The sequence below is a fragment of the Schistocerca americana genome, chromosome 5 (genome assembly GCF_021461395.2).
Source record: "Schistocerca americana isolate TAMUIC-IGC-003095 chromosome 5, iqSchAmer2.1, whole genome shotgun sequence".
NCBI lineage: Eukaryota > Metazoa > Arthropoda > Insecta > Orthoptera > Acrididae > Schistocerca > Schistocerca americana.
Window position 1 is genome coordinate 164,558,812 of NC_060123.1, and position 26,520 is coordinate 164,585,331.

Genomic DNA, 26,520 nt, shown 5'->3' on the forward strand with positions numbered 1-26,520 from the left:
GCAATGTTACGCCCAAATATTTAATCGACGTGACTGTGTCAACCGCTACACTACTTATGGAGTATTCGAACATTACAGGATTCTTTTTCCAATTCATCTGCATTAATTTAGATTTATCTATATTTAGAGTTAGCTGCCATTCTTTACACCAGTCACAAATCCTGTCCAAGTCATCTTGTATCCTCCTACAGTCACTCAACGACGACACCTTCCCGTACACCACATCATCAGCAAACAGCCGCACATTGCTATCCACCCTATCCAAAAGATCATTTATGTAGATGGAAAACAACAGCGGACCAACCACACTTCCCTGGGGCACTCCAGATGATACCCTCACCTCCGATGAACACTCGCCATCGAGGACAACGTACTGAGTTCTATTACTTAAGAAGTCTTCGAACAACTCACATATTTGGGAACCAATCCCATATGCTCGTACCTTAGTTAGGAGTCTGCAGTGGGGCACTGAATCAAACGCTTTCCGGAAGTCAAGGAATATGGCATCCGTCTGATACAATTCATCCATGGTTCACAAGATATCATGTGAAAAAGGGCGAGTTGCGTTTAGCAGGAGCGATGCTTTGTAAAGCTGTGCTGATGCATGGACAGCAACTTCTCTGTCTCAAGGAAATTCATTATATTCGAACTGAGAATACGTTCTAGAATCCTGCAACAAACCGATGCTCAGGATATTTGTTTGTAATTTTGAGGATCCGTCCTTCTACCCTTCTTGTATACAGGCGTCAAGTGCGCTTGCCTATTCAGTTTTTTGGCGCCTCAGCATATATTCTTACCTTCTGTAGTCTGTACTCTGCATAAAATGGAGAATGCGTTACGAGGTGAAAATAATTTGCAGTGGTATTTCGTTGACTTCCGCAAATCGGGAGTCCGCACCGAATACGGGACACTGACGCCAATTGCAGCCGGCTGCTCCAAGTTAGCCACTGCATTGCCTAATGGTCCGCAGAACCTATTTCAGACCCCCTCTACCTCCCGTATCTTGGGAGGATTCCCTTATCTGCCGCTTGCGGACGCGTCCTCTGTTATTACAGTCTGCCCCGAAGGGGCGGGATAGAAACAGTCTGAAAGAACAGCACAGAGGTTGTAACCAGGATACCATAGGCAAACGAGGCTTTTTATAAGAACAGGAGAATTTTCTGCGGGAATATGGAAACAGTTTTTAGGAAAATGTTTTATACGCGGTGTCCTGTATGGCGCTGAAACGTGGACATTGAGGATGAAAGGTAGACCAAGTTTTGAGGCTAATTGTATGTGGCCAAGGCGGTGGATAGAAAGTGAAAACAGTTTAAATATTACGAAAAAATTGAGACATACTGAGACGAGAGGCACAGCAGAGACAGTTATTGCAAATAACGTTAAGGAGGAAAGAAAACTGTATTCGACTTACCCCAAGAAAATAGAAGGGCTTATAAGAACAATCTTATAGGGGCCCGTCCAAGGGAAAAAGAAACGAGGTAGGAAGATATCTCAGAGTCTCGATGATGTGATGGACGGTAGCATTTACAGCAGCATTTATAATGAAGCAGTGGATCGCAGGAAATAAAGACTCAGGAGACCTGCAATATAACGACGAACTGATGGTAATGTACATTTTCATAACTTAACTGAAATGCAACTACGTTAATGGTATGACAACTGTCTATTCTTTTTCCCACATCGCTGATGGCGTCCTGCTCCTAAAAATGTATTTATCTGTTATATTAATAGACAGAAACACAATAATATATGGTGTATTATGTATAGTTTCTATAATCACTGATGAGTTACAAATTTTATTTTTTAATGAACGCCGGTGACCGTTTTTATTCATCTGTGCATTTTAACTTTCACACAAAGAAATTTGAATAAAATACGGATGTAAGACAGTTTCAAGCGTATTTCGATTCTATCCATAACTTGTAGACAAACGAGCGCATTCTGTTACATTTCGAGATGGAGTGAGCTGTAATGACGGTGTAACTTGTCTGATTAGGTCTGAAAGGAACAATGTGTGTATAGCTCTTCGAGTTTCTGCCATTTGTGACATTTCTCTTCCACTTCTACGCCAATGAAACAAGATTATGAGGTTTCCGCATTCCCTTTCGTTGTTCAATAACTGCCGCCCGTCCGGCCTTAAACAAAATTAACTCTCTCGTGGAGAGTTCCAGTATACGCCACGCAAGCGTTTCTAAGCATTGTCTTTCGAATGCAGTCGCCTATTTTACAGTATGCTTCTAATGAGTCAGATCCCGACCGTGAGATAAACTGCTCCTACAACTTACTACTTTCACGCTTTGCTGCTTGCATGTACTCGTATGATCCTTCAGCACGGTTGTAGTAACACTGATTTTCTTTCAGTTTCGAGGCCATCCATGCAACGTTCTACATCCGACCACTGGATGATGGCTACTGCTGGCTGGGTATTCACGCTTCTGGCCATAGTTGCGGATCTACCATGGTGCGGTGAGTAAGTCGCTAAACATTCTGATGTATTTCTAAAATGGCTTCGTAGTAGAGCTGGGCGACAGTATTGTACCTTTAAGAACTGTGATGTGTAGTGGTTAAATAAGTTACTTATAGCGTCTTAAGCTTAAAAGTTAGTGCACAGATATATCACATAGAGAAAGGAAAATAAAGCTGTTTTTGAGTATTTTGTTGATACGGGGCTAACATTTCATGAAGCATTTATTAACAAACCTGTGACAGTTGCACACGTTTGAGAACTAGTTTATATCCAACTGGTTTATTCTCAAGCCTAACTTACTGGGGCTGCACTGCAGGTACCTCATTTTAATAATGAACATCTCAACGGCATTACATGCTTTCCATAGTAATTGTAGATGACTGTCACTGTTAACAAGTGCCTAATTAGCAAGTCAGAATCAAACTTGCTAACTTACTGAGTTGCTAAATAGGCTAGTGTTGATTGTGATACTTACCTACGATTACTAAGCAAACGATATTATGCCATTGTGATGTGCGTTATTAAAATCAAGAAGTTTCAGCAAAACTAGTGGCTAACTATATGCACTGCAAGTGTGAAGATTTTATTAATAAGCTCTTCAAGAAATGGAGAACTTTTAACATTGCAGCGCGTCAGCACTCGTGGATAATTTAATGATTATAAATAATCCGCCCCGACTGCAAATAGAAACCGGATGTTGACCCCACGCCTTCTTCGGAACCCACTAAAACTACAAACTGCCTAAAGAGACATAGTCCATCATAAATACAAAACGCCCAAAAGGAAGAAGACTCGCATAAAACGTAAAATAAACGGTACATGTGTACCATGTCAATAGCTGTTCTTGGCTCAGACGTCAGAAGCGTGCTTCCTCACCCCACCCAACGTTCGGTAAACAGTTTACCTGCCCTCTGTTATCCGTTCCTAAACATACGTGTTGTTGGCAAAGATATATGGAATAGCTGTCAAAGGTTGCTATAGCGATAGAGAGAAGCTACTTGCAAATATAATCTATATGGACGTTGAGGGTTGCCGTAGAAAAGGCGTCCAATATCGATGCGACATTCTGAAAAACAGCCACAGAGTGCTGTAACGACAGAAACGACGATCCATGTAAACGTTAAGGGTTGCCGTAAAGACGACGTCCTCTATTGATGTGTCACATCAAAATAAACAGAAAGTATAGTAGTGAATATAGTAGTCGTTAGAGATTATTCATAGTAATATCAATGGCGGAATAGCAAATCATGGAGCGTTAGTCTACAAGCAATCTTGCCTAATGAGTTTGGAGAAAACACAGACACCAAGAGCAGCATAAGGTTTTAGATATACAGAGCTCTATTACATCTCGTGTTAGACACGGAATGGTTATAAATTCATATAATAGATAACATTGTGCAAGGTAATGGTAATGCGGAAATAGTCCATGAAATATTAAAGGATACCGAATCCGTTAAAAAAGAGACTGTTAGTGAAAAACCTGTTTGTGAAGAGAAAGGTGGGGGGGGGGGGGGGTGTTGGGAACAGAACATTAAGACTACTAACGTAACAGCAGTGTTAAATATGTCCAGAATTCTACAGAGCGGCTCCAGAAACACTCTTTTCAATTTAAACACTTGCGCTGGCCACCAAACCTCTCAAATATGACTATTATTATTGAGTATATCTGGGATGCCTTGCAACGTGCTGTTCATAAGAGATCTCCACGCCGCCATACTCTTACGTCTTTATGGACAGCCCTGCATGATTCATGGTGTCAGTTCCCTCCAGCACTACTTCAGACATTAGACCAGTCCGTGCCACGTCGTGTTGCGGCACTTCTGCGTGCTCGCGGTGGCCCTACACGATACTAGGCAGGTGTACCAGTTCCTTTGGGTCTTCAGTGTTCAATGAGCACACTAGTGTCCCTGCTTCAGCTGTAGTTATTGGGTTAAGTCTCTTCGCACAAAGTAACGCACTCTCTTTAGTGGTCCACTACGTACATGTAGCTGACGGCTGTGAATACATTAATGGTTAACAATTTTATTTTTCCCATTAATCGCACTTTTACAATTTCCGAAGAAATCTTTTTGTTTTCTTACAAAACAGTGTCACGACCTGATGAAGAACCTTCTGTCGTACCGCAGGGGTGCATTTACTATTTATTCACAAATGACGAGTTTCACTAGATTTAGACATCTGCGGATTAGCAGTATATTAGATGGTATTAGGTACTTGGGATGCCGAGCCTATAGAACGCCCCAGTAAATAACTGCCCTTGTCAAAAATCTGGAAACATTGCGCATTTTCATTTGTTAGTTATGCCACGTAATCCAATGAATGCAAGACGATGGAAGACCTACAGAGAATGTCACCACGCAAAGAAATCGGAAGCGTAGTTGTTCAAGACGGGAATATGGTTCAAATGGCTCTGAGCACTATGGGACTTAACATCTGAGGTCATCAGTCCCGTAGAACTTAGAACTACTTAAACCTAACTAACCTAAGGACATCACACACATCCATGCCCGAGGCAGGACTCGAACCTGCGACCGTACTGGTCGCGCGGTTCCAGACTGAAGCGCCTAGAACCGCTCGGGCACACCGGCCAGTCGGGAATATGACACATAGCACATAGCACATGGTACGTGTTTACTCTTTATCATTGTTCCCCGGCCCACAGCCGTGTTCTGGGGCTTCGGAGTACAGAAATATTACAGTTTTAGAAATCCCTCTCCCTCCACCAATTCGTCTAATTTGCTCCCAGTAGCTTCGTACTATTCTCCAAATCCAAATCTCTTCTCAAAGTTAGGTAATCTGAGGACACTGTTTCGATTCAGCTAAATGTAACGGCTATTCTGAACACTATGCCGCTCGATGCTTTTCGCAAAAAATTCTGAACTTCTGCAATTGTTTTCCAAGTGAGTGGAAGTTCATATTTACATTTGTAAATTAACAGCTCGGTCGAAACACGTGTATCTACTACACATCAGGGATGTAGTTGTTACGTGTGTTGTGCCTCCACGTGAGCGTTATTTTTGGTCGCAATGTCAGTACCTCCCCGTCTCCACAAGAAATATACGAACCACAGGCAAGCAGTCAGATGAAGTGCCAGGTACAATGCTACGCCGCCACTAAACGGTACAACGGCGTATGCCACCAAGAAAAAATAAAGCCTGCATTAATACTGACTGTCTGCCTGCTATTTCACATTGTATCTTCTGCAGCTCAGCGAAGCTTAAGGGATTATTTCACGCTGTCACAAAACGGCCAGAAAGGGATGCTGTGAAGTCAGAAAACGTTGGAAATGGAGGCAGATTTACGTGAGAGTGCGTGTAGTTCTGATAACGAAATGTCAACGACTAGGACAGATTTCTGTTTACTCAACACAGTCATGATGTAATCTGCACATCACTCCATGTGGACACCGTGTAACACCAGCCATAATACCAATCAGGTTGACAGTATTTGTTCAAAATGGTACACTTTCTGCGGAGTCTAAACTGGGGAGTTGATTACCTTGTCGGTTGCTTAAGAGCCGCCTTTGTCTCAATATTACTCATTAGTGTCATATTAACATAATTCGAGTCTAAATGCTGCGATCAAGTAGGGAGAGGGGATACATACGTGTGTCGGTCTGATGACACTCTTATGACCTCGTACTAGATTATCTGTGTACAGCTATGGATTACCGGTCTAGTAATGAAAAACTGGAAGAACTAGTTACTTCACATCCCGCCCTCTGAAACGATGACGGCTAACGACATTTCTGGAGACCTCGTGGCCATTATGCTAGTATTGAGATTGTTTTTAGGTTAGTATACAAATCTGTAACCTTTTCATATGTCCCACAAATTTATGTTTGATGTTGTAGTTGTTGTGGTCTTCAGTCCTCAGACTGGTTTGATGCAGCTCTCCATGCTACTCTATCCTGCGCAAGTTTCACCATCTCCCAGTACTTACTGCAACCTACATCCTTCTGAATCTGCTTAGTGTATTCATCTCTTGGTCTCCCTCTATGATTTTTACCCTCCACGCTGCCCTCCAATGCTAAATTTGTGATCCCTTGATGCCTCAGAACATGTCCTACCAACCGGTCCCTTCTTCTTGTCAAGTTGTGCAACAAAGTCCTCTTCTCCCCATTTCGATTCAATACCTCCTCATGTGATCTACCCATCTAATCTTCAGCATTCTTCTGTAGCACTACATTTCGAAAGCTTCTATTCTCTTCTTGGCCAAAGTATTTATCGTCGATGTTTCACTTTCATACATAGCTACACTCAATACAAATAATTTCAGAAACGACTTCCTGACATTTAAATCTATACTCGATGTTAACTAATTTCTCTTCTTCACAAACGCTTTCCTTGCCATTGCCAGTCTACAATTTATATCCTATCTACTTCGACCATCATCAGTTATTTTGCTCCCCAAATAGCAAAACTCCTTTACTACTTTAAGTGTCTCATTTCCTAATCTAATACCCTCAGCATCTCCCGACTTAATTCGACTACATTCCATAATCCTCGTTTAGCTTTTGTTGATGTTAATCTTATATCCTCCTTTCAAGACACTGTCCATTCCGTTCAACTGGTCTTCCAAGTCCTTTGCTGTCTCTGACACAATTACAATGTCATCGGCGAACCTCAAAGTTTTTATTTCTTCTCCATGGATTTTAATACCTACTCCGAATTATTCTTGTGTTTCCTTTACTGCTTGCTCAATATACAGATTGAATAACATCGGGGAGAGGCTACAATCCTGTCTCACTCCCTTCCCAACCACTGCTTCCCTTTCATGCCCCTCGACTCATATAACTGCCATCTGCTTTCTGTACAAATTGTAAACAGCCTTTCGTTCCCTGTATTTTACCCCTGCCACCTTTAGAATTTGAAAGAGAGTATTCCAGTCAACATTGACAAAAGCTTTCTCTAAGTCTACAAATGCTAGAAACGTAGGTTTGCCTTTCCTTAATCTTTCTTCTAAGATAAGTCGTAAGGTCAGTATTGCCTCAAATGTTCCAGTGTTTCTGCGGAATCCAAACTGATCTTCCCCGAGGTTGGCTTCTACTGGTTTTTCCATTCGTCTGTAAAGAATTCGTGTTAGTATTTTGCAGCTGTGGCTTATTAAACTGATAGTTCGGTAATTTTCACATCTGTCAACACCTGCTTTCCTTGGGATTGGAATTATTATATTCTACTTGAAGTCTGACGGTATTTCGCCTGTCTCATACATCTTGGTCACCAGATGGTACAGTTTTTCAGGACTGGCTCTTCCAAGGCCGTCAGTAGTTGTAATGGAATGTTGTCTACTCCCGTGGCCTTGTTTCGACTCAGATCTTTCAGCGCTCTGTCAAACTCTTCACGCAGTATTGTGTCTCTCATTTCGTCTTCATCTACATTCTCTTCCATTTCCAGAATATTGTCATCAAGTACGTCGCCCTTGAATAGACCCTCTATATACTCCTTCCACTTTTCTGCTTTCCCTTTTTTGCTTGGAACTGGGTTTCCATCTGAGCTCTTGATATTCATACAAGTGATTCTCTTTTCTCCAAAGGTCTCTTTAATTTTCCTATAAGCAGGATCTATCTTACCCCTAGTGAGATAAGCCTCTAGATCCATACATTCGTCCTCTAGCCATCCCTGCTTAGCCGTTTTGCACTTCCTGTCGATCTCAATTTTGAGACGTTTGTATTCGTTTTTGCCTGCTTCATTGACTGCATTTTTATATTTTCTTCTTTCCTCAATTGAATTCAATATTTCATCTGTTACCCAAGGATTTCTACTTGGCCTCGTCTTTTTACCCACTTGATCCCCCGCTGCCTTCACTACTTCGTCCCTCAGAGCTACCCATCCTTCTTCTACTGTATTTCTTTCCCGAATTTGTGACAACTGTTCCCTTATGCTCTCCCTGAAAATCTGTACAACATCTGGTTCAATCAGTTTGTCCAGATCCCATCTCCTTAAATTCCCACCTTTTTGCAGTTTCTTCAGTTTTAATCCACAGTTCATAACCACTGGATTGTGTTCAGAGTCCACATCTGGCCCTGGAAATGTCTTACAATTTAATTCCTGGTTCCTAAATCTCTGCCTTACCATTATATAATCTATCTGATGCCTTCTAGTATCTCACAGGATTCTTCCTTGTGTACAACCTTCTTCTATAGTTCTTGAACCAAGTGTTAGCTATGATTAAGTTATGCTCTGTGCAAAATTCTACCAGACGGCTTCCTCTTTCATTTCTTTCCCCCCAATCCCTATTCACCTACTATGTTTCCTTCTCACCCTTTTCCTACTCTTGAATTACAGTCACCCATGAGTATTAAACTTTCGTCTCCCTTCACTACCCGTATAATTTCTTTTATCTCATCATACATTTCACCAATTTCTTCATCATCTGCAGAGCTAGTTGGCATATAAACTTGTACTACTGTAGAAGGTGTGGGCTTCGTGTCTATCTTGGCCATAACAATGCGTTCACTATGCTGTTTGTAGTAGTTTACCCGCACTCCTATCTTTTTATTCATTATTAAATCTACTCCTGCATTACCCCTATTTCATTTTGTATTTATAACCCTGTATTCACCTGACCAAAAGTCTTGTTCCTCCTGACACCGAACTTCACTAATTCCCACTATATCTAACATTAACCTATCCATTTCCCTTTTTAAATTTTCTAACCTACCTATCCGATTAAGGGATCTGACATTCCACGCTCCGATCCGTAGAACGGGAGTTTTCTTTCTCCTGATAACGACGTCCTCTTGAGTAGTCCTCACCCAGAGATCCGAATGGGGGACTATTTTACCTCCGGAATATTTTATCCAAGAGGACACCATCATCATTCAACCATATAGTAAAGCTGCGTGCCCTCGGGGATAATTACGGCTGTAGTTTCCCCTTGCTTTCAGCCGTTCGCAGTACCAGCACAGCAAGGCCGTTTTGGTTAGTGTTACAAGGCCAGGTCAGTCAATCATCCAGACTCGTGCCCCTGCAACTACTAAAAAGGCTGCTGCCCCTCTTCAGGAACCACATGTTTGTCTGGCCTCTCAACAGATACTCCTCCGTTGTGATTGCACCTACGGTACGGCCATCTGTATCGCTGAGGCACGCAAGCCTCCCCACCAACGGCAAGGTCCATGTTTCTTGGGGGTATGGTTATAGTTGATACACTAATAAAATGGAAGGAGTGAAATGTATTCAGTAAAATATTCTCAACAAAATAACAGGTAAGAATGTCTGCCAAACAAAGAAAAATTCAGAGATATATTTCCCCATTAATCCCAGCTGTTTAATTGAAGAACCCATTCTTAAAAAGTTAGTTTTTTTTTAAAGGAACATGTTTAGAGTAAGATCAAGAGAGAGATACATCCTAAAAGATCCTGGAAGGCCTATTTTTGAATAGTACACGAACTCTGGCGAATTGAGGTTGACGCTTACTGTGACTGCTATATTGTGGTTATTACCCAATAAATTTTGATATGTACCTTGATTCTGTACGAATCAAATGGCAGAAAAGTATGGAACAGCATATCCCATTAAATCAAAATACCCTTTACCACACAGACTCATTAGCTTCTCTTGTAGGTATTTGGAAGCTTCCTCTTCAATGAGATAAGTCATAGTGCCTCTTAGTAACAAATATTCTGGTCATGGGTTAGTCGAAGCTGTTCATGTGCTAGTTTGGAAAGAGCAGTCTAAGAAGACAAAAATACCTACTCCCTGATATTGAAAAATGGCTTACAGCTAGTGACTGTGACAAATTTCTGACTCCTTATTATGGAATAAAAATGTCACAAGTTAATCCATTGATCAGGACTTTTACCACTTTATCGGTTCATCTAAGTAAGTGTTTTAAACAGTGCTCAATGCCAGATCAATTTCATCTTCATTTCCAAAGTATCCAATAAAATATTCTCTCGCATAGCGGTGTCAAGTATTTCAAATCCTGCTAGCTTTCGACCTAATTCTCCTAGGTCGCAGTATTGGGAAATACGTAGTCGTTATGTTACCTCCAGATAACAGGTGCGGGTGGGCCTTGACTAAAGCTACCTTTCAGTGAACAGTTTTACCTGTAGATCAAAGTTCCATGGGTATAAATTTAGATTAAATAACATTTGTTGAGACATAGTTATATCAGGTCTTTAAGTCTGTTTAGGTGCAGACTTTCTATGATTAAAAAGAATGACATGATTAAACAAACTGCGTAACTATTGAAAACAATGAAGATTTTCTCCATGATTTTGATTCCATCGTTTATAGAAATGGTTTTCACAGCAGAAGGGTAGGAAACCAAGCAACTGCGAGAAGGAAGTGGTCTGTCGAACACCTAGGCAACCAACGGCCATTAATGGGGAAACAGTGGGCATCAGTGTCGTCACATCCGGCAGCTAGAGTATTTTAGCGCGTACCATCATCCATCACTCTTCGTCAGTGGGGCCAAAGTGCACTGAAGTTATTCGGCAATTAAGCGATCTGTGGAACTCTCAAAAAGAAACAAAACTGACATAAAAATCTCTAGAAAAATGTAATTTCGCAGTCAGTTACAATGCAAAAAATATCAGCCACACCGCAATATACACCAATAACCACAGTGCCTCCACGTCATGCACAAATTCCATATCTCCACTACCGTCTTAACGGTCTTTTGCGTCGATGAATATTTAACATTTACATTAACAGCTGGTACAGGAGGAGAAATATCACAGTAGACTCCGTTAACATTCTGGGTAATTTAAATACTCCAGAAAATTTGGGATTTCATTTGCTCTTATTTTCCACTCCGAACGGCTGTAATGAGATGTAAACCGGCAGTAACAGATGTAGTTACTAATTACCAGCATCACTGACTGAATAATTAGTCAAATGCACCAACGTATACGTGTTTTATATGCTACTGAACATAACAAGTGAGTCAATTTGAAATAAATTGTGGCTAACATGTTGCTTATGTTCATTCAGTGAGTGATGTTAACTCAGTGGAAACCTGTTGGCATGTGTCATACTTCAATGATGTAACCACCGGCAAATTCACTTCCTGTCACTAGTGATTAAGTCTTCGTAAGTATAACTATGCTTTTAAAAGTACTGTAGTGATAGTAGCGTTTGCCTTGACCCATTTAGGAGCTGTGCGCAGCTAGTAACCCTGAGAATGTGAGCAATGACGCAGTGTATCGAAAGAAAAATTGAGCTAAAACTTGTATTCATGGACACTGGGCTTTTCTTTAGATGTAATATCATTTAATACCGAAGAGTAGGAAGAAAGAGTATTTACAGCTATCTCTGTTTCAAACTTTAAAGTAGCCACGGAAGAGCCCTGCAGATTACTCAAAAACTGGCATGGAATTTCTCATAGGTTCACTACATACGAAGGACGATACTTCAGGCAGTTCTCATCCACGACTGTTCGGCTCTCTAGTAGCCCTGCATGTAAATTGAGTATATTTTCATTCTCTCAGGACTTACCCTCGTCGTTCAACGCTGCATCTAGTCTCACAGTATTAAATGAGATATTTAGAAGTGGTATTTTTCATGGGTTAGCTGCAGTTTGTAGTAATACCTGCTGATAACAAACAAGGACTCATGTCCTCTGGACGCATTTCTTGCTAGTATGTTTCATGATCTTCTTGGATACGTACGCATGTTTCTGACCTCACGGTGCAGTGGAAATCTGAGAGGATGAGCATGACATGCTTGGACTCTTGCGCAGTGGGAGAATAAGCTGTCATAAGGTTCTGTCCACATCAAATACCAGACACACAGTCAGTCCAAAACTGTTCTAGACGGCATTAATTAAAAATGGGGAAAAGTGAAGATGCTGCATATGATGCATCAGATTTTCTACACGGTCTTTCCCACTTGAGCATTAGGCACGGAATGTTGAAGCCATCATGTGAAACTCTCGGAAAAGTCCATTTTTGGGATGTTGTTCATCTCGCGCCTCACATTTTATTGAATTTCGGTTATATCGTCAGAGCTCTGACCCTTCACGAGAATCTATGCACTGTGCCGTTTTGTTGTGGGTTCGTCTTCATATCAGTGAACAAGGCTGACAGGTCACGACCAAACATCCACTACTTAACACTAGTGGCTCACAAGTAACTGGAATGGCATATTTTATTATTTACAATTATAAGTTCTACCTGTTAACAAAGCTACTGCACTGACGTCGCTTACACATCTGGAATAAAACCAGTCTCGGAACTTTCTGGATGGGCGTTGTTTGCAATCTTGTGGCTTCATAACACAAAATAACACAGGAGGAAAATCAGATCATTTTGTCCGAGCTGTGTTATTAGTTTGACATAAGCAATAAATAAATAAATAAATAAAATAAAAGCTTTACTCAAAAACCTTGCATACTCGTGTCACAAGCTGACGATGAGGAAATAGTGAAAATACAATAGGAGGTAGGATATGAACAAATAGTAGAAAAGGCCACAATACATCAATTGGACTACGACGATTTAAAAATGAAATATATAAATTAAATAAATTATAAATAAATTGAATTATCGACTGGAGGAATACCGAGGTGCGGATATAGTTTCGAGTCTTAAACTTGTAGTAATGAATAACAGGCTGGAACGGAAATTCTCAGTGGAGAATACAAAGGTTGAAGTAAACGTTTCGAGGTTATTTCACAAGTAAAATCGGCGATATAAGTTCATATTAGTGGAATATAACGTAGAAAGAAATAATTAATCTGGGATAGATAACTGTACCTATAACTAAAGGAGAGGTGTAAAAACCACTGAAGACTCAGGAAATACTAGAGCTTAGTGATGAAGTCAGAAATAATAAAACTCTTATGAATGGGGTAAGAACGCAGCAGTTCAATTGGCGTAAGATAAAATTAAAACAAAATGTCAAACGCCTAGATGGGAGAACTGCATAAAGAAGTTGAGAAAGGAGAGACCAAAGTAAAAATTTATGTAACATACACGAATATATTACATATTTGGCAGTGAATGTTGCTCCAGGATATACACAAAAGGGATGAAGATGTTGAATAATGCAGAAAGCAGAATAATGAGTTGACTATCATCAAAACTGAGAACATCACAGTAGTGAAAATTGTGAAAGAGTTGGCCTATTCACGACGCGAGACAACCGAAACCAAAATTTATCAAAAGTAGTTGGCCCAAAGAAAACCTCGTTCAGTAAAAGAATTCAGATCATGTTGCCTCTTCCCCCAATGGCTTTGGAGATTCCAGTCTAATGTTATCTATCTCTTCTGCCTTATTTGACTTTAAACCTTCCAAAGCTGTTCTATATTCTTATTCTAATACCGGAACCCGCAACTCCTCCCCACCGACACATGATATTTGTTATATCTCGTGTTCAGATAAGTCTTCAAAAGAACTGCCTACAGAGCTCTCAATTACCGGAGTATCTAAGGCCTCGGAGATCTTCAAGCATATCTCTTCATTCCTTAGTACTTTAATATCACACTTATCTGCGCACTGATTCTTCCTGAGCGGTTTCTTAAACTTCAGCATACACTTCATCATTATCAAATTGTGGTCTGAGTCTATATCTGTCCTTTGGTACTTCTGACAGTCCATCATCTGATTTCGGAATCTCTGCCTGAACGCAATGTAGCTCAAATCTTCCTTATCTCTCTGCCACTTCCAATTACGCCTCTTCTTCTGGCGATCCTTAAACGTAGTTTTCAGTATTAGCATCTGAATTGCAGAATTCAAGTTGTGTCTCTCCTCTCCCATTCCTACTATGAAGCCCATCTTCTCCAGCAAACCTTTTTTCTGCTCCTAACACTATAGCCGTATTCCAGTCCCCCAATGCGGTTACATTATCATCTCCATTTACGTACTGAATTACCCCTTCAATACCCTCAAATATTTTCTCTGTCTATTCGTCTTCAACCTGCGACGTCGGCAGCTGAGTTTTTGCTATCGGTTCTTGACTCTATGGTAACGACGCTATCAAATAGCTGTCCATAGTAACTCACTCTCTGCCCTACCTCCCTATTCGTAGCGAACCGTAGCCCTTTCGTACCATATTCTGCCGCTGTGAGTGTTACCCTATACTCACTAGACCACAAATCCTTAGCTTATCTCCACTCCGCTTCACTGATGCCCGCTGTATGTACATTAAGCCTTATCATTCCCTTTTCAGATTTTGAAGCTCCCCTACCACGTTCAAACTTCTGAAATTCCACGTTCTGACTAGTTGAGCGTTATCCTTTTGTTGGTTATTCAGTCCTTTTCCCTCGGTCACGTCCACTTTGGCAGTACCCTCCCAGATATACAAATGAGAGACTAGTCCGAAATCTTCTGCCAATGTAGAGATCACCATGAAACTTTTGCAAATACAAGCCATACTTCCTGCTGATATACATTATGTGTCTTCATTGCAATTGTTGCCAATGCCTTCGGTGTCCTCACGCCCTTTATCATTGCTGATTCTTCCACATATAAGGTGCAGTTTCCCACCGCAAAGGCTAGGAAGCACCCTGAAACTTTATCCGCTCCTCTGCCCTCTATGGCAAGGCTGTTGGCAAAATGAGAATGACTAATTATACTGGAAAATTTTGACGGCCATTGCTGATGATTTTTGTTCAAAATTTAAACAGTGTCGTCAATGGAACGTGGGACTGATGATGTTTTTATTACTAATCAAATACGCTATCCCTAAACCACACGAATGTACCTATAAAACTTTGTATAGCATTTGGCCGGCCGAAGTGGCCGTGCGGTTAAAGGCGCTGCAGTCTGGAACCGCAAGACCGCTACGGTCGCAGGTTCGAATCCTGCCTCGGGCATGGATGTTTGTGATGTCCTTAGGTTAGTTAGGTTTAACTAGTTCTAAGTTCTAGGGGACTAATGACCTCAGCAGTTGAGTCCCATAGTGCTCAGAGCCATTTGACCCATTTTTTTGTATAGCATTTGTGTTTCTCGTCGTATTCTTCTGTGAACATGGAAATATCATACTCGGTATACTTTGACGCTAACCGATGTTAAAGGTTTAGTGCAAACATCTACGAGTTTTAGGCTCTAAGTAAGTACAAGTCCCCACCCCTGAACATCAAAGTCTTCACAGTTCTAATTGATGTTAGTATATTTATAATGTGTTAAGACAGAATTCTTAACTTTGGAGAGCTGTTACAGATGCAGTAATAGAATATTATAGGTGTATGCTTTACATAAGTGTCTTGTTTTCTTAATAAACTTTGATCTTATTATATGTCTAATGGCCAGTGACCAAAGGAATGTAGCACAATTTTTTTTCACCATTTTTTTGCACATTGTTACTAGTTTGTCATCACGCACACTTAAGTTCGCTAAAAACTTTGCTCTGCGAATTAATATGCGTTAAGTTTTAATTCGGGGGAGTACGATATTTGGATCGGATGACCACGAAGCTTTAAATTCTTCTCTCTATGTAATTTATACGGTAGGCCTACATGTTCCTGTCTAAAGTAATAGTTTCAATGGATCCTAAGATGGGCACAGTAATCTGAAAATAAACAAATTCTGCTATCTACGTCGGTGAAACAAACACTACTTTTGTAGCTGGGTAGTAGCGTCAATCGTATTTCGCATTCCTCTGTGCCTCTCGGCGTTTAAAGTTCTAGTAAATCGGTGACTACGGGAAAATTAAGAAACGAAGACCTGCCTATGGTTGGTTGTTTGCTACTTGACTTCTGTGAAACTTGCTCGCAATGCCAGAAGAACCAAAATATCGTCTGCCTACATATATTTAGATATATCATGACTTTGCAGTCGGGTTACAATCATATACAGAATCGCCTGCCACAACTGTGACCATTTCACACAAGTTTTTAAATACATACTAGCATTATGTGTGAGACAAAATCAATACGGAAAAGATCTAAACTACTGGCCATTAGATTTGCTACACCATGAAGATGACGTGCTACAGACGCGAAATTTAACCGACAAGAAAAAGATGCTGAGATTTGCAAATCATTAGCTTTTCAGAGCATTCACACAAGTTTGGCGCCGGTGGCGACACTTACAACGTGGGGACATGAGGAAAGTTTCCGACCGATTTTTCATACACAAACAGCAGTTGACCGGCGTTGCCTGGTAAAACGTTGTTATGATGCCTCTTGTAAGGAGGAGAAATGCGTACCATCACGTTTCCAACTTTGATAAAGGTCGGATTGTAGCCTATCGCGATTGCGATTTACCGTATCGCGAAATTGCTGCTCGCGTTGGTCGAAATCCAATGACTGTTAGCAGAATATGGAATCGGTGTGTTCAGGACGGTAATACGGAACGCCGTGCTGGATCCCAACGGCCTCGTATCACTAGCAGTCGAGATGACAGGCATCTTATCCAAATGGCTATAACGGATCGTGCGGCCACGTCTCGATCCCTGAGTCAACAGATGGGGATGTTTGCAAGACAACAACCATTGGCACGAACAGTTCGACAACGTTTGTTTCCATCAGCATGGAATATCAGCTCGGAGACCATGGCTGCGGTTACCCTTGACGCTGCATCTCAGACAGGAGAGCCTGCTATGGTTTACTGAACGAGGAACGTGGGTGCACGAATGGCAAAACTTCATTTTTTTCTGATGAATCCAGTTTCTGTGTACAGCATAATGATGGTCGCATCCGTGGTTGGCGACAGCGTTCTGAAAACTCATTGGAAGCGTGTATACGTCATCGCCATACTTTCGTATCACCCTGCGTGATGGTATGGGGTGCTATTGGTTACACGACTCGGTCACCTCTTGTTCGCATTGACGGCACTTTGAACAGTGGACGTTACATTACAGATGTGTTACGACCCGTGCCTCTACCCTTCATTTGATCCCTGCGAAACCCTACATTTCAGCGGTATAATGCACGACCGCATCTTGCAGGTGCTGTACGGGCCTTTCTGGAGACAGAAAATGTTCGACTGTTGCCCTGGCCAGCACATTATCCAGATCTCTTACCAACTGAATAGATCTGGTCAATGGTGGCCGAGCAACTGGCTCATCACAATACGGCAGCCTCTACTGTTGATGAAATGTGATATCGTGTTGAAGCTGCATGGGCAGCTGTACCTGTACATGCTACCCAAGCTCTGTTCGACTCAATGCCCAGGGGTATCGAGGCCGTTATTACGGCCAGAAGTGGTTGTTGTGGGTACTGATCTCTCAGGATCTATGCACCCAAATTGCGCGAAAATGTAATCACATGTCAGTTCTAGTATAATATATTTGTCCAATGAATACCCGTTTATCATCTGCATTTCTTCTCTGTGTAGCAATTTTAATGTTCAGTAGTGTATTTGAATACACTCAACAACTGATCCGGCTTTGGTGGGTTTTGTGATTCTAACCATCGCTGTGACAACTTGTTAATTGCACAAAACTGTTTCTCTCTGTAATTATAATTTATCTTTTCTGAGAAGTACTTAACTATTTTCTCTGTTAGATTTGATACTGTGCCTGTTTCTCTTAAACGCGGCCATAGATACTTTTAAAGCGCATCAGAAGACCGGAACTTTCATCTTACCCACGACGGAAAAGATCTGTGTGTTTCTGGGATAGTCCTGTCACGAAATTACTTTTTATTTATGGACGAATCATTTTAATGTCTTCTAGTTCATCTTTACCTGTTGAGTCCAGTTTCTCATAGTTTTAACGTATTGTTTGTGTGCCCTTAACTGAAATTGTCTTGCATAGCTACATTTTCAGTTTATGGATTCTTTAGAGGCTGCAGTGCGATGTATGTCTTGTGCGATGAGTGTCTTGCAGGGACTTTATAATAAGTAGAGAAATCCTAATGGCTGCCGTGTCTAAGGTAATTTTAGATTTACTGGTATGCAAGAGGCCTATTTCGACTACACTGCCATTTTCGAGCTGCCAGCGAGTAATACAGGTTTTCTTTAATTTCTATTTTTATTTATAATTATTGACAATAATGTATGATTATACAATAGTACGAGGGCTGTTCGGGAAGTAAGGTCCGATCAGTCCAGAAATGAAAATCACAGTGAAAGTCAAAAATTTTATATTTGTAGCAGTTAGCCACATCTTCCAGCTACCTCGGTAAGTAGTCGCCGCTCCGAGTTAGACATTTGTCGTGGCGTTGTATAAAGTTTCCAGTATCCGCGTCACAGAAAAGCCATCTGTGCCTTCGGCCAGTTCTCTACGCCTGTCTACCTTTCGTTCTTGTGCCAAAATGTGGTCTCCATTCATGTGAGCAGAGATAAACACCGGAGGGAGCCAGTTAAGGTCTGTATTGTGGGAGATCAAACACTTCCCATCGAAAACGCTGCAGGAGCGTCTTCACTGCCCTGCAGAATCCTCCTGAAAATAGTCTTGAAGAAAGAAATGCATTACATTTATATTATGTGGGCTCCATAGCTTCAGGCGACGTCTGTCACTAGATCCACATACTTGGTAGAAACCACTTATGTTTTAGCCATTTCTACGTAATCACTTTGTGCCCTGTACAGAAAATAGCGACGTTAAGCAGTCGACAGGCACACTAAACACACCGCACAACATATCTGTGCAAAGCTCTATCGGATTTTCACAGTGGTTTCCATTTAGCACCTACTCGGACCTTACTTTTCCAATACGCCTCGCCCTTACGTCTAACTGTTTTTGGCATACATGGAACATATACTGTTGTGGCAGCTATACTGGAATGTCCTCGTTGTTTTAGTTGTTGTAGACGAGAATCTTTTGCTGCCTATGGCCTTTTCGTTGCGATTAAAAGTTTATTTTTCTAATACTGACAGCTTTATTTGACACAAACCCGGCGATGTTATATGCTTACTGTTTAGTTTTTACTTATAAATCTATGAGTTTCTAAGTATTAGTCATTCAATCTTTTATTCTGTCTTCGCCCACATTGTTTATATTTTACAATTGCTGTCCAACGCGTTTAGAAGCTGCAACCCCATTTTGAATGACTGGTTGGACTTAGTAGACATTAATTCTGTTTCAGCTTTTCACCTGCGTGTGATAGCATAACATTCGTCTTCTGTACTGGTGAAAAACTCCAACATTTGTAATTCTTTTTCCCGATTTAGCGTTTTTGTGACATTATCTATCCTGCGGAAATGTATCACTGACATGCGGGGAGGGGGGCAGATGGTGCACAGCAACATTCACTTTGTCGACGGCTCTCGCGGAGTCTTCAGTTAGTATCAGAAATCACATGGAACCCAAAATGAATATCTCCCATAGCATAATGCTGCACCCTCTTCCTGCATCCGTGGTGCAGTGTACGTATCGAGAAGCCTTCGCCTCCATTACTGCGTACTCCGACATGTCTATGGAGTTGGTGTAACCTGACTCATTTGGCCAGGAAACACGTTACCATTGATCCACGGATGAGTCTCGGTGATCTCTTGCCCAATACAATTGTGAGTGACGATATAGATGGCTCATCATGGGGAACCATACTGGACATGTACTGTGAAGACCCATGTTCACCAATATGCGCTGAACTATGTGGTGTGAAACACTGATGCCGGCACCAGTACTGTCCTCTGTCATCTGGTCAGACTCAGAAAGCCTTCTATCCTGCTCAACGGTGCGGGGAAGCCTCCTAGAATGGTGATGAGGCCCGGACGTCCAACATCTTTTCACCTACTCTTGACTTCAGAGTCCTTCAATTACTTTCCACAGATACTTACGAGAGCATCGCACGAAACGCCCACCAGCTTCACCGTTTCCTATATGCTCGTTCCCAGGCGTCGGGCCATTCCAGTCTGCTTTTTGTCAAAGTCGCCTACGTCAGTGAATTTCACCTATTTGCGTCCCGCATCGTCGCCACAGCGATTCATCATTCGTCAGTATGATAGGGGGTTGGGGTTGGGTTGTTTTGGGGAAGGAGACCAGACAGAGCGGTCATCGGTCTCATCAGATTAGGGAAGGACGGGGAAGGAAATCGGCCGTGCCCTTTCAGAGGAACCATCCCGGCATTTGCCTGGAGTGATTTAGGGAAATCACGGAAAACCTAAATCAGGATGGCCGGACGCGGGATTGAACCGTCGTCCTTCCGAATGCGAGTCCAGTGTCTAACCACTGCGCTACCTCGTTCGGTCAGTATGATATCAGTGGAAATTCTGGCCAAGGTATAGAGCTTATTGTCTAATATACGATCTTCATTCTTGATCCCTGAATAGAACATATGGTAATGAGGCTCCTATGTAATTGTGCTCTGTCTCTCTCTCTCTCTTTCTCTCTCTCTCTCTCTCTCTCTCTCTCTCTCTCTCTCTCTCTCTCTCTCTCTCCCCCCCTCTCTCTCTCGACCTTCGAACTGTCTCCATCTCCCTACTCTCCCCTCCCCACCGGAAATGCTTTGTGGTCAACAGTATGACAACTGTGCTTTCCAGCAGTGGCGTGGAGCTTAGTACTCCGAGGTTTCCACATGGAGGGTCTGTCAATTGATAGAGTGCACATGCCCCTAGACAACTGGGAAATCAGCCAAATGCCTGGGAATTTTTTCATCGTGAAAAAATCCGTGAGAAACACAGGAAGTTTTTAGAAATCCAGGAAATTTACATTTTAGCTTCGGGTTAAATTATAAAGCAAATGAGCCAATTACAGCAAAAAACACATTGCACTCACAAGCATCTGCTGACAGAAAAATATGCCAAAGGCTTTAGGTTAAAGATTGTGCAATGCTTCACAACAACAGACTGCTTTCGATTAGCATGAGGCCACAACTGTTAACATTTCCAATAGGTTGCGGGAAAATATTGCGAATGCGGGTTTGAGAAGCGTTAATTTCAAAGTAAACTTCGTTTAAGGCAAGATTAATTATATTATGAATATCTTAAATCATGGAACTTTTGAGTCTCTGTTAAAATTTTACGCTTTGATGATCAGCTACTTAGACAATTTTCTGACACAGGACACCAACCATTTGTGCCAGTAAATTTTACTGGCGCATTTGTGGAGGGTATATCGTAGAAGATAATACACACTTAAAAAGATCAAGTTTGAAGGTTAATTTTTCGTATTTATTTCAGTTATTTCGTAGATTATAAATCATGCAAAACCGATGGCAGAATGTATAACTACCTTAAAAAAAAAAAAATTAAAAAAAATAAAAAAATAAAAAGAAAAAAAAAAGAAAGAAAGGTGCGAGGTGAGTTCTTGAGTAATTTCACACGTAATTGGATTTTCGATGGAAAAGTCGAAGTGCTCGATGGAACATTTATTCAGCCTGGTTGCCCACGGAAAGTTCGGTATACAGCAGTGATATATATAATCGGGCTTGCCAGAAATAGTCAGCAGCTGCAATTAAAGCTATGCGCTTAGGCTCCTGCCAGACCACACACACAAAAAAAAAACCGCAAAAATGCTTTTCATGACCAACTTTTTATGTGAAAGCTTAGCTTTTCTTGTAGCTATACTCCATGCGCATTATTTTAAATCATTAACTTTTCCTATTTTTTTTTTTGCGCTTTTTGACCATGATGTTGCTATTGGCTGACATCACATGTCTGAATATCTGCTGTCATTGGCTGGCGGTATGGCATGAAATGAGCTACGATTAACTGACAAAAAAGAATCTAGCACCCCAATCTCGATCTCAGTGCTTTGGAAGCTACCACGCTGTATTTGGTGGAATTTGTATTTTCCCTTTCTTATGACGTAAATGTACTGTGAACATGTCGCTGCGCATCAACCATCTTTCATAAAAGCGTTGTGTTTTGTTACGTTCCGTCCTCGATAGTGTCAGGAAGTTCTGTGCCGGTGTACAAGACCTTTAACATTGAAAGAATTGAAAACTGTACAGGTCCGAGGGGAAGTATATTGTCACATAATTGGGAACAATGTACGAAAATCCAGTGTATTGTGTGTTTTCACACGGGAAAAAGTTAACTGGGGAAATATGGAATTCCTTTTCGTGTCCGCGTATACACCCTAACTGTACATAAGCAGTCCCAACACCAGCCGTCCACCGGCATTGCCAGCAACATCATCAGCAGTAGCAGCGGCAGTCAGCCAGTGAGAATTTGGATTTACCAGCATTTATCAAAAATACCGACATAGTGAACTACATTTTGTCATACTGTTGCTATTATAAATGTTTTTCTGTACTCAATCACAGAGTTGTTCCAGTAGCACAACATCAGTGCGTGGGTACTTCAAGTGTTCAACTGAAGATAATCTTGTGTTGAATTTGACGCGTCTATTTGTTGTAAACATCTATAAGAGAAATGTACACAAGGTTTTTTTGAAAGGCTGGTAAGATGTGTTATGAGAGGAGAGTAACACTGCATACAGGCCGAATATTGTTTGACGTAAGACGGCTGTGCACCAGTATGGTAAAAAGATGCATTACGTGACTGGGTCTATAATCACACTCTGCTGCATGTGCTGCTGTTGTAAGATCTTCCTAAAATACCCATCCAGTCTCCCACCACGATTGAAGCCCAGGCAATTGCCATAAGTGTTCATCTGTCTATTATCATTGTTATTATGTTTGTTAGATTTCAAATGGTTCAAATGGCTCTGAGCACTATTGGACTTAACTGCTGTGGTCATCAGTCCCCTAGAACTTAGAACTACTTAAACCTAACTAACCTAAGGACATCACACACATCCATGCCCGAGGCAGGATTCGAACCTGCGACCGTAGCGGTCACGCGGTTCCAGACTGAAGCGCCTAGAACCGCACGGCCACAACGGCCAGCGTTAGAGTTCATAATTATGTTTCAAGTTCCTATGTTACTATTACAACGCTAGAGAAGATTTCACAGCGGCTTATAAAGACGGTATGAATCTCTGATCTGCTGATTCAACCAGTGATTGCGAGTGTTTTTTTAAATTTCTGTGCACATCCCTTTCTTGCTGCATTCGTGCCTTGACAATGACGATTAATATTGATGAAGGCGCCTACAATAAGTACTTGAAAAAAGAACATACAATTTTTACACAGCACTGCTAATAATTCACTCTTACTTTGCTACGCGTATTTTTCTTTCACAGCACGAGGTGATGCCGATGATGTGCAGGCGATTGTTATTTGCAGTCGACAGCATGCCATTAAAGCAGCTTGCTATTGTTACGATATTCTGGAAATGACGACATTTTCACTGCCTGGGAGGTTATTTCCACAGACGGTGCTTTAAAAAATTATTCACCTTTTGCATAGCGTAAGAAATGGATCAATGCGTAGTCGACAGTGATTGAGAACGAAGTGCCGCAGATTCAGAAGGAAAGCCGTGTCGTTCATGGGTGTGTGTGTGTGTGTGTGTGTGTGTGTGTGTGTGTGTGTGTGTGTGTGTGTGTTAGATAACATTGAGGGCTGCCCTATACTTCCTAATGTCAAAGACTTATCGTTTTGCTGTTAGTTTATTTGAATGTACTGTACATGTATGGAAAAATTAATAAGAAAAATAAACAATAAAATAAAGATAAAAACGGTCTTGTATAGAACAGAATTCCTCTTAAATTTGGAAACAATTTTGCAGATATCATCATATTTCATGCCACAGAAATATATACACATATTGGCTTTTATAACGGTGTGGGTACGAATTGTGGTTTCGAGTGAGGACAAGATTAAGGCAACTCTCTCCAGACGAAATGACGATAATTGTGTCCAATTTCTTAGGAAAAGTATAACATTTTTTAATGTAGCGAAGAGGCCTCATTACTGGAGGCCACCGTGATAACTGTTAAGCAATTAAGTTCTAAATTAAATCTGTAGCCGTCTGGAGCTATTAATTTCATTTTACAATTGGCCTCTTTGATATGGTCCAAGAGAAGCGTTACCATCTGGATATACCGATGGCCGTCTTCTTCGAAATCGTCCATAGGAAAATTATATTCCTTATTATCTTGAATATTAACGCATTAAAAGTATACATATATATCGTATTTGATCGTGACAGCTAATCTGTGTGATAGTAGATTCAAATGCAGCAGTGGTGCTATTAACAGTACAGACAGATTTGTCCTATAATGGAACACAGCTCTATGAAAATAAAGGGGAAATAAACATGGGTAGTAAGAACTGGTATTTGTTGTTTTTTTCTGCATCCCACACAAGGCAGTCTAACGAATGGTGGTCCACAAATTTGACTTTTGCCCATTCAAAACATAGAGCTTATAGAAGCTTCATATTTAGAAATACGAGCGCCAATTTCACACACACGAGGTAGCAAATGGGAACCACGAGACATATCACACAATCTTCGTTGTGTTACTCGTAAAATAAGTAATACTCAACTGCATTTGGGCACCGCCGTTCTTTTTTTTTTCAAATTTAGCTAAAAGTACATATAATACACAATGAAGCGCCACTCTTGAACATTTAACCCACAATCTTCAAATAAAGTCACTGTGTACCATTTTAGAGTACTTTCTGTAGAATAGTTAACACTTAGAAACTTTTTGGCAGATTTAAATATTGTGCTGGAGCGAGACTCGAACCCGGGACTGGAAGAAGTAAAGCAGTGAGGACCGGCCGTGAGTCATGCTTGGGCAGCTCAGGCAGTTCAGCTGGCGCAGCACTTGCTCTCAAGAGGCAATAGGTCCCAAGTTTGGGTCCTGGTCCAGCACGCAATTTTAAAGTGCCAGAAAAAAAATGTTCAAATGTGTGTGAAATCTTACGGGACTTAACTGCTAAGGTCATCAGTCCCTAAGCGTACACACTACTTAACCTAAAATATACTAATGACAAACACACACACACACACACCCATGCCCGAGGGAGAACTCGAACCTCCGCCGGGACCAGCCGCACAGACCATGACTGCAGAGCACCAGACCCCTCGGCTAATCCCACGCGGCAAAGTGCCAGAAAGTTTCATGTTAGCGCAAACTCTTCTGCAGAGTAAAAATTCCATTCAGTAAGCACGGTTCTTCCAGGACCATACTGAGACTATACCAGCGTCCTGCATTCATCCTTACCTTCACCCTGCGGCAGCAGCAGCAGCGATCAACCCGCGTTCATTAGATTCACACAAGTTATCAGTGAGAGCAAATGCCTATAGTGAGATGTCTTAGCATGAAGAAACATGACATCACTCATTGCCACTGAATCTCATCCTGTATTTACACTGAAGAGCCAAAGAAAGCGGTACATCTGCCTATTATCGTGTACGACCCACGCGAGCACGCAGAAATGCCACACCACGACCTGGCATGGACTCGACTAATGTCTGAAGTAGTGCTCGAGTGAACTGAAAGCGTGCATCCTGCAGGGCTGTCCATAAATGTACAGAAGTACGAACGGGTGGAGATCTCTTCCGAGCAACAACTTGCGAGACATGACAGGTATGGTCAGTAATGTTCATATCTGAGACGTTTCGTAGCCAAGTGGTTAAACCCAGAAGAGTTTTCCTGGAGCCACTCTATAGTAATTCTGGACGAGTGGTGTGTCGCATTGTCCAGCTGGAATTGCCCAAATCCGTCGTAATGCCCTATGGCCATCAACGGATCCAGGTGGTCAGACAGGAAGCTTACGTACATCTCATCTGACAGAATCGTATCCAGAGGTATCAAGGGTCCCATGTCACTCCAGATGCACATGCCCCACTCCGTTAAAGAGCCTGCACCAGCTTGAACAGTCCCCTGCTGACATGCACGGTCCATGGATTCATGAGATTTTCTCCAAACCTATACACGTCCACCCGCTCAATTTGAAGCCATGCTCGTCAGACCAGGCATCATGTTTCCACTCATCAATCGTCCAATGTCGGGATTCACGGGCTCAGGCGAGGCATAAAGCTTTGTGCCATGCAGTCATTAAGGGTACACAAGTGGGCCTACGGCTCCAAAAGCCAATATCGATTATATTTCATTGAATGGTTCGCATGCTGACACTTGTTGATGGCCCAGCAATGAAATCTGTAGCAATTTGCGGAAGGGTTGCACTTCTGTCACGTTGAACGATTCTCTTCAGTCATCTTTGGGCCAGTTCTTGCAGCATATTCTTCCGCAATGTCGGAGATCTGATGTTTTAACGTAATCCTGATATTCACGGTACACTCGTGAAATTATCGTACAGTAAAATCCTATCTCGGAGATACTGTGTCCCATCGCTCGGGGGCCGAGTATAACAGCGCGTTCAAGCTCCCTTAAATCTTGATAACCTACCTTTGTAACCGC

At 41.6% G+C, this 26,520-nt stretch overlaps 1 protein-coding gene across 1 annotated transcript in view; it reads left to right on the forward strand.

Annotated features, from left to right (window-relative positions):
- The first annotated feature begins 2,384 nt into the window (after positions 1-2,384).
- LOC124616123 (zwei Ig domain protein zig-8-like) overlaps positions 2,385-26,520 on the forward strand; it is a 282,641-nt gene continuing 258,505 nt past the window's right edge. Inside the window, exon 1 of the mRNA XM_047144389.1 lies at positions 2,385-2,466. Within this exon, the coding sequence (XP_047000345.1) occupies positions 2,403-2,466 (64 nt within the window). The 5' untranslated portion in view covers positions 2,385-2,402. The remainder of the gene's footprint in view (positions 2,467-26,520) is intronic.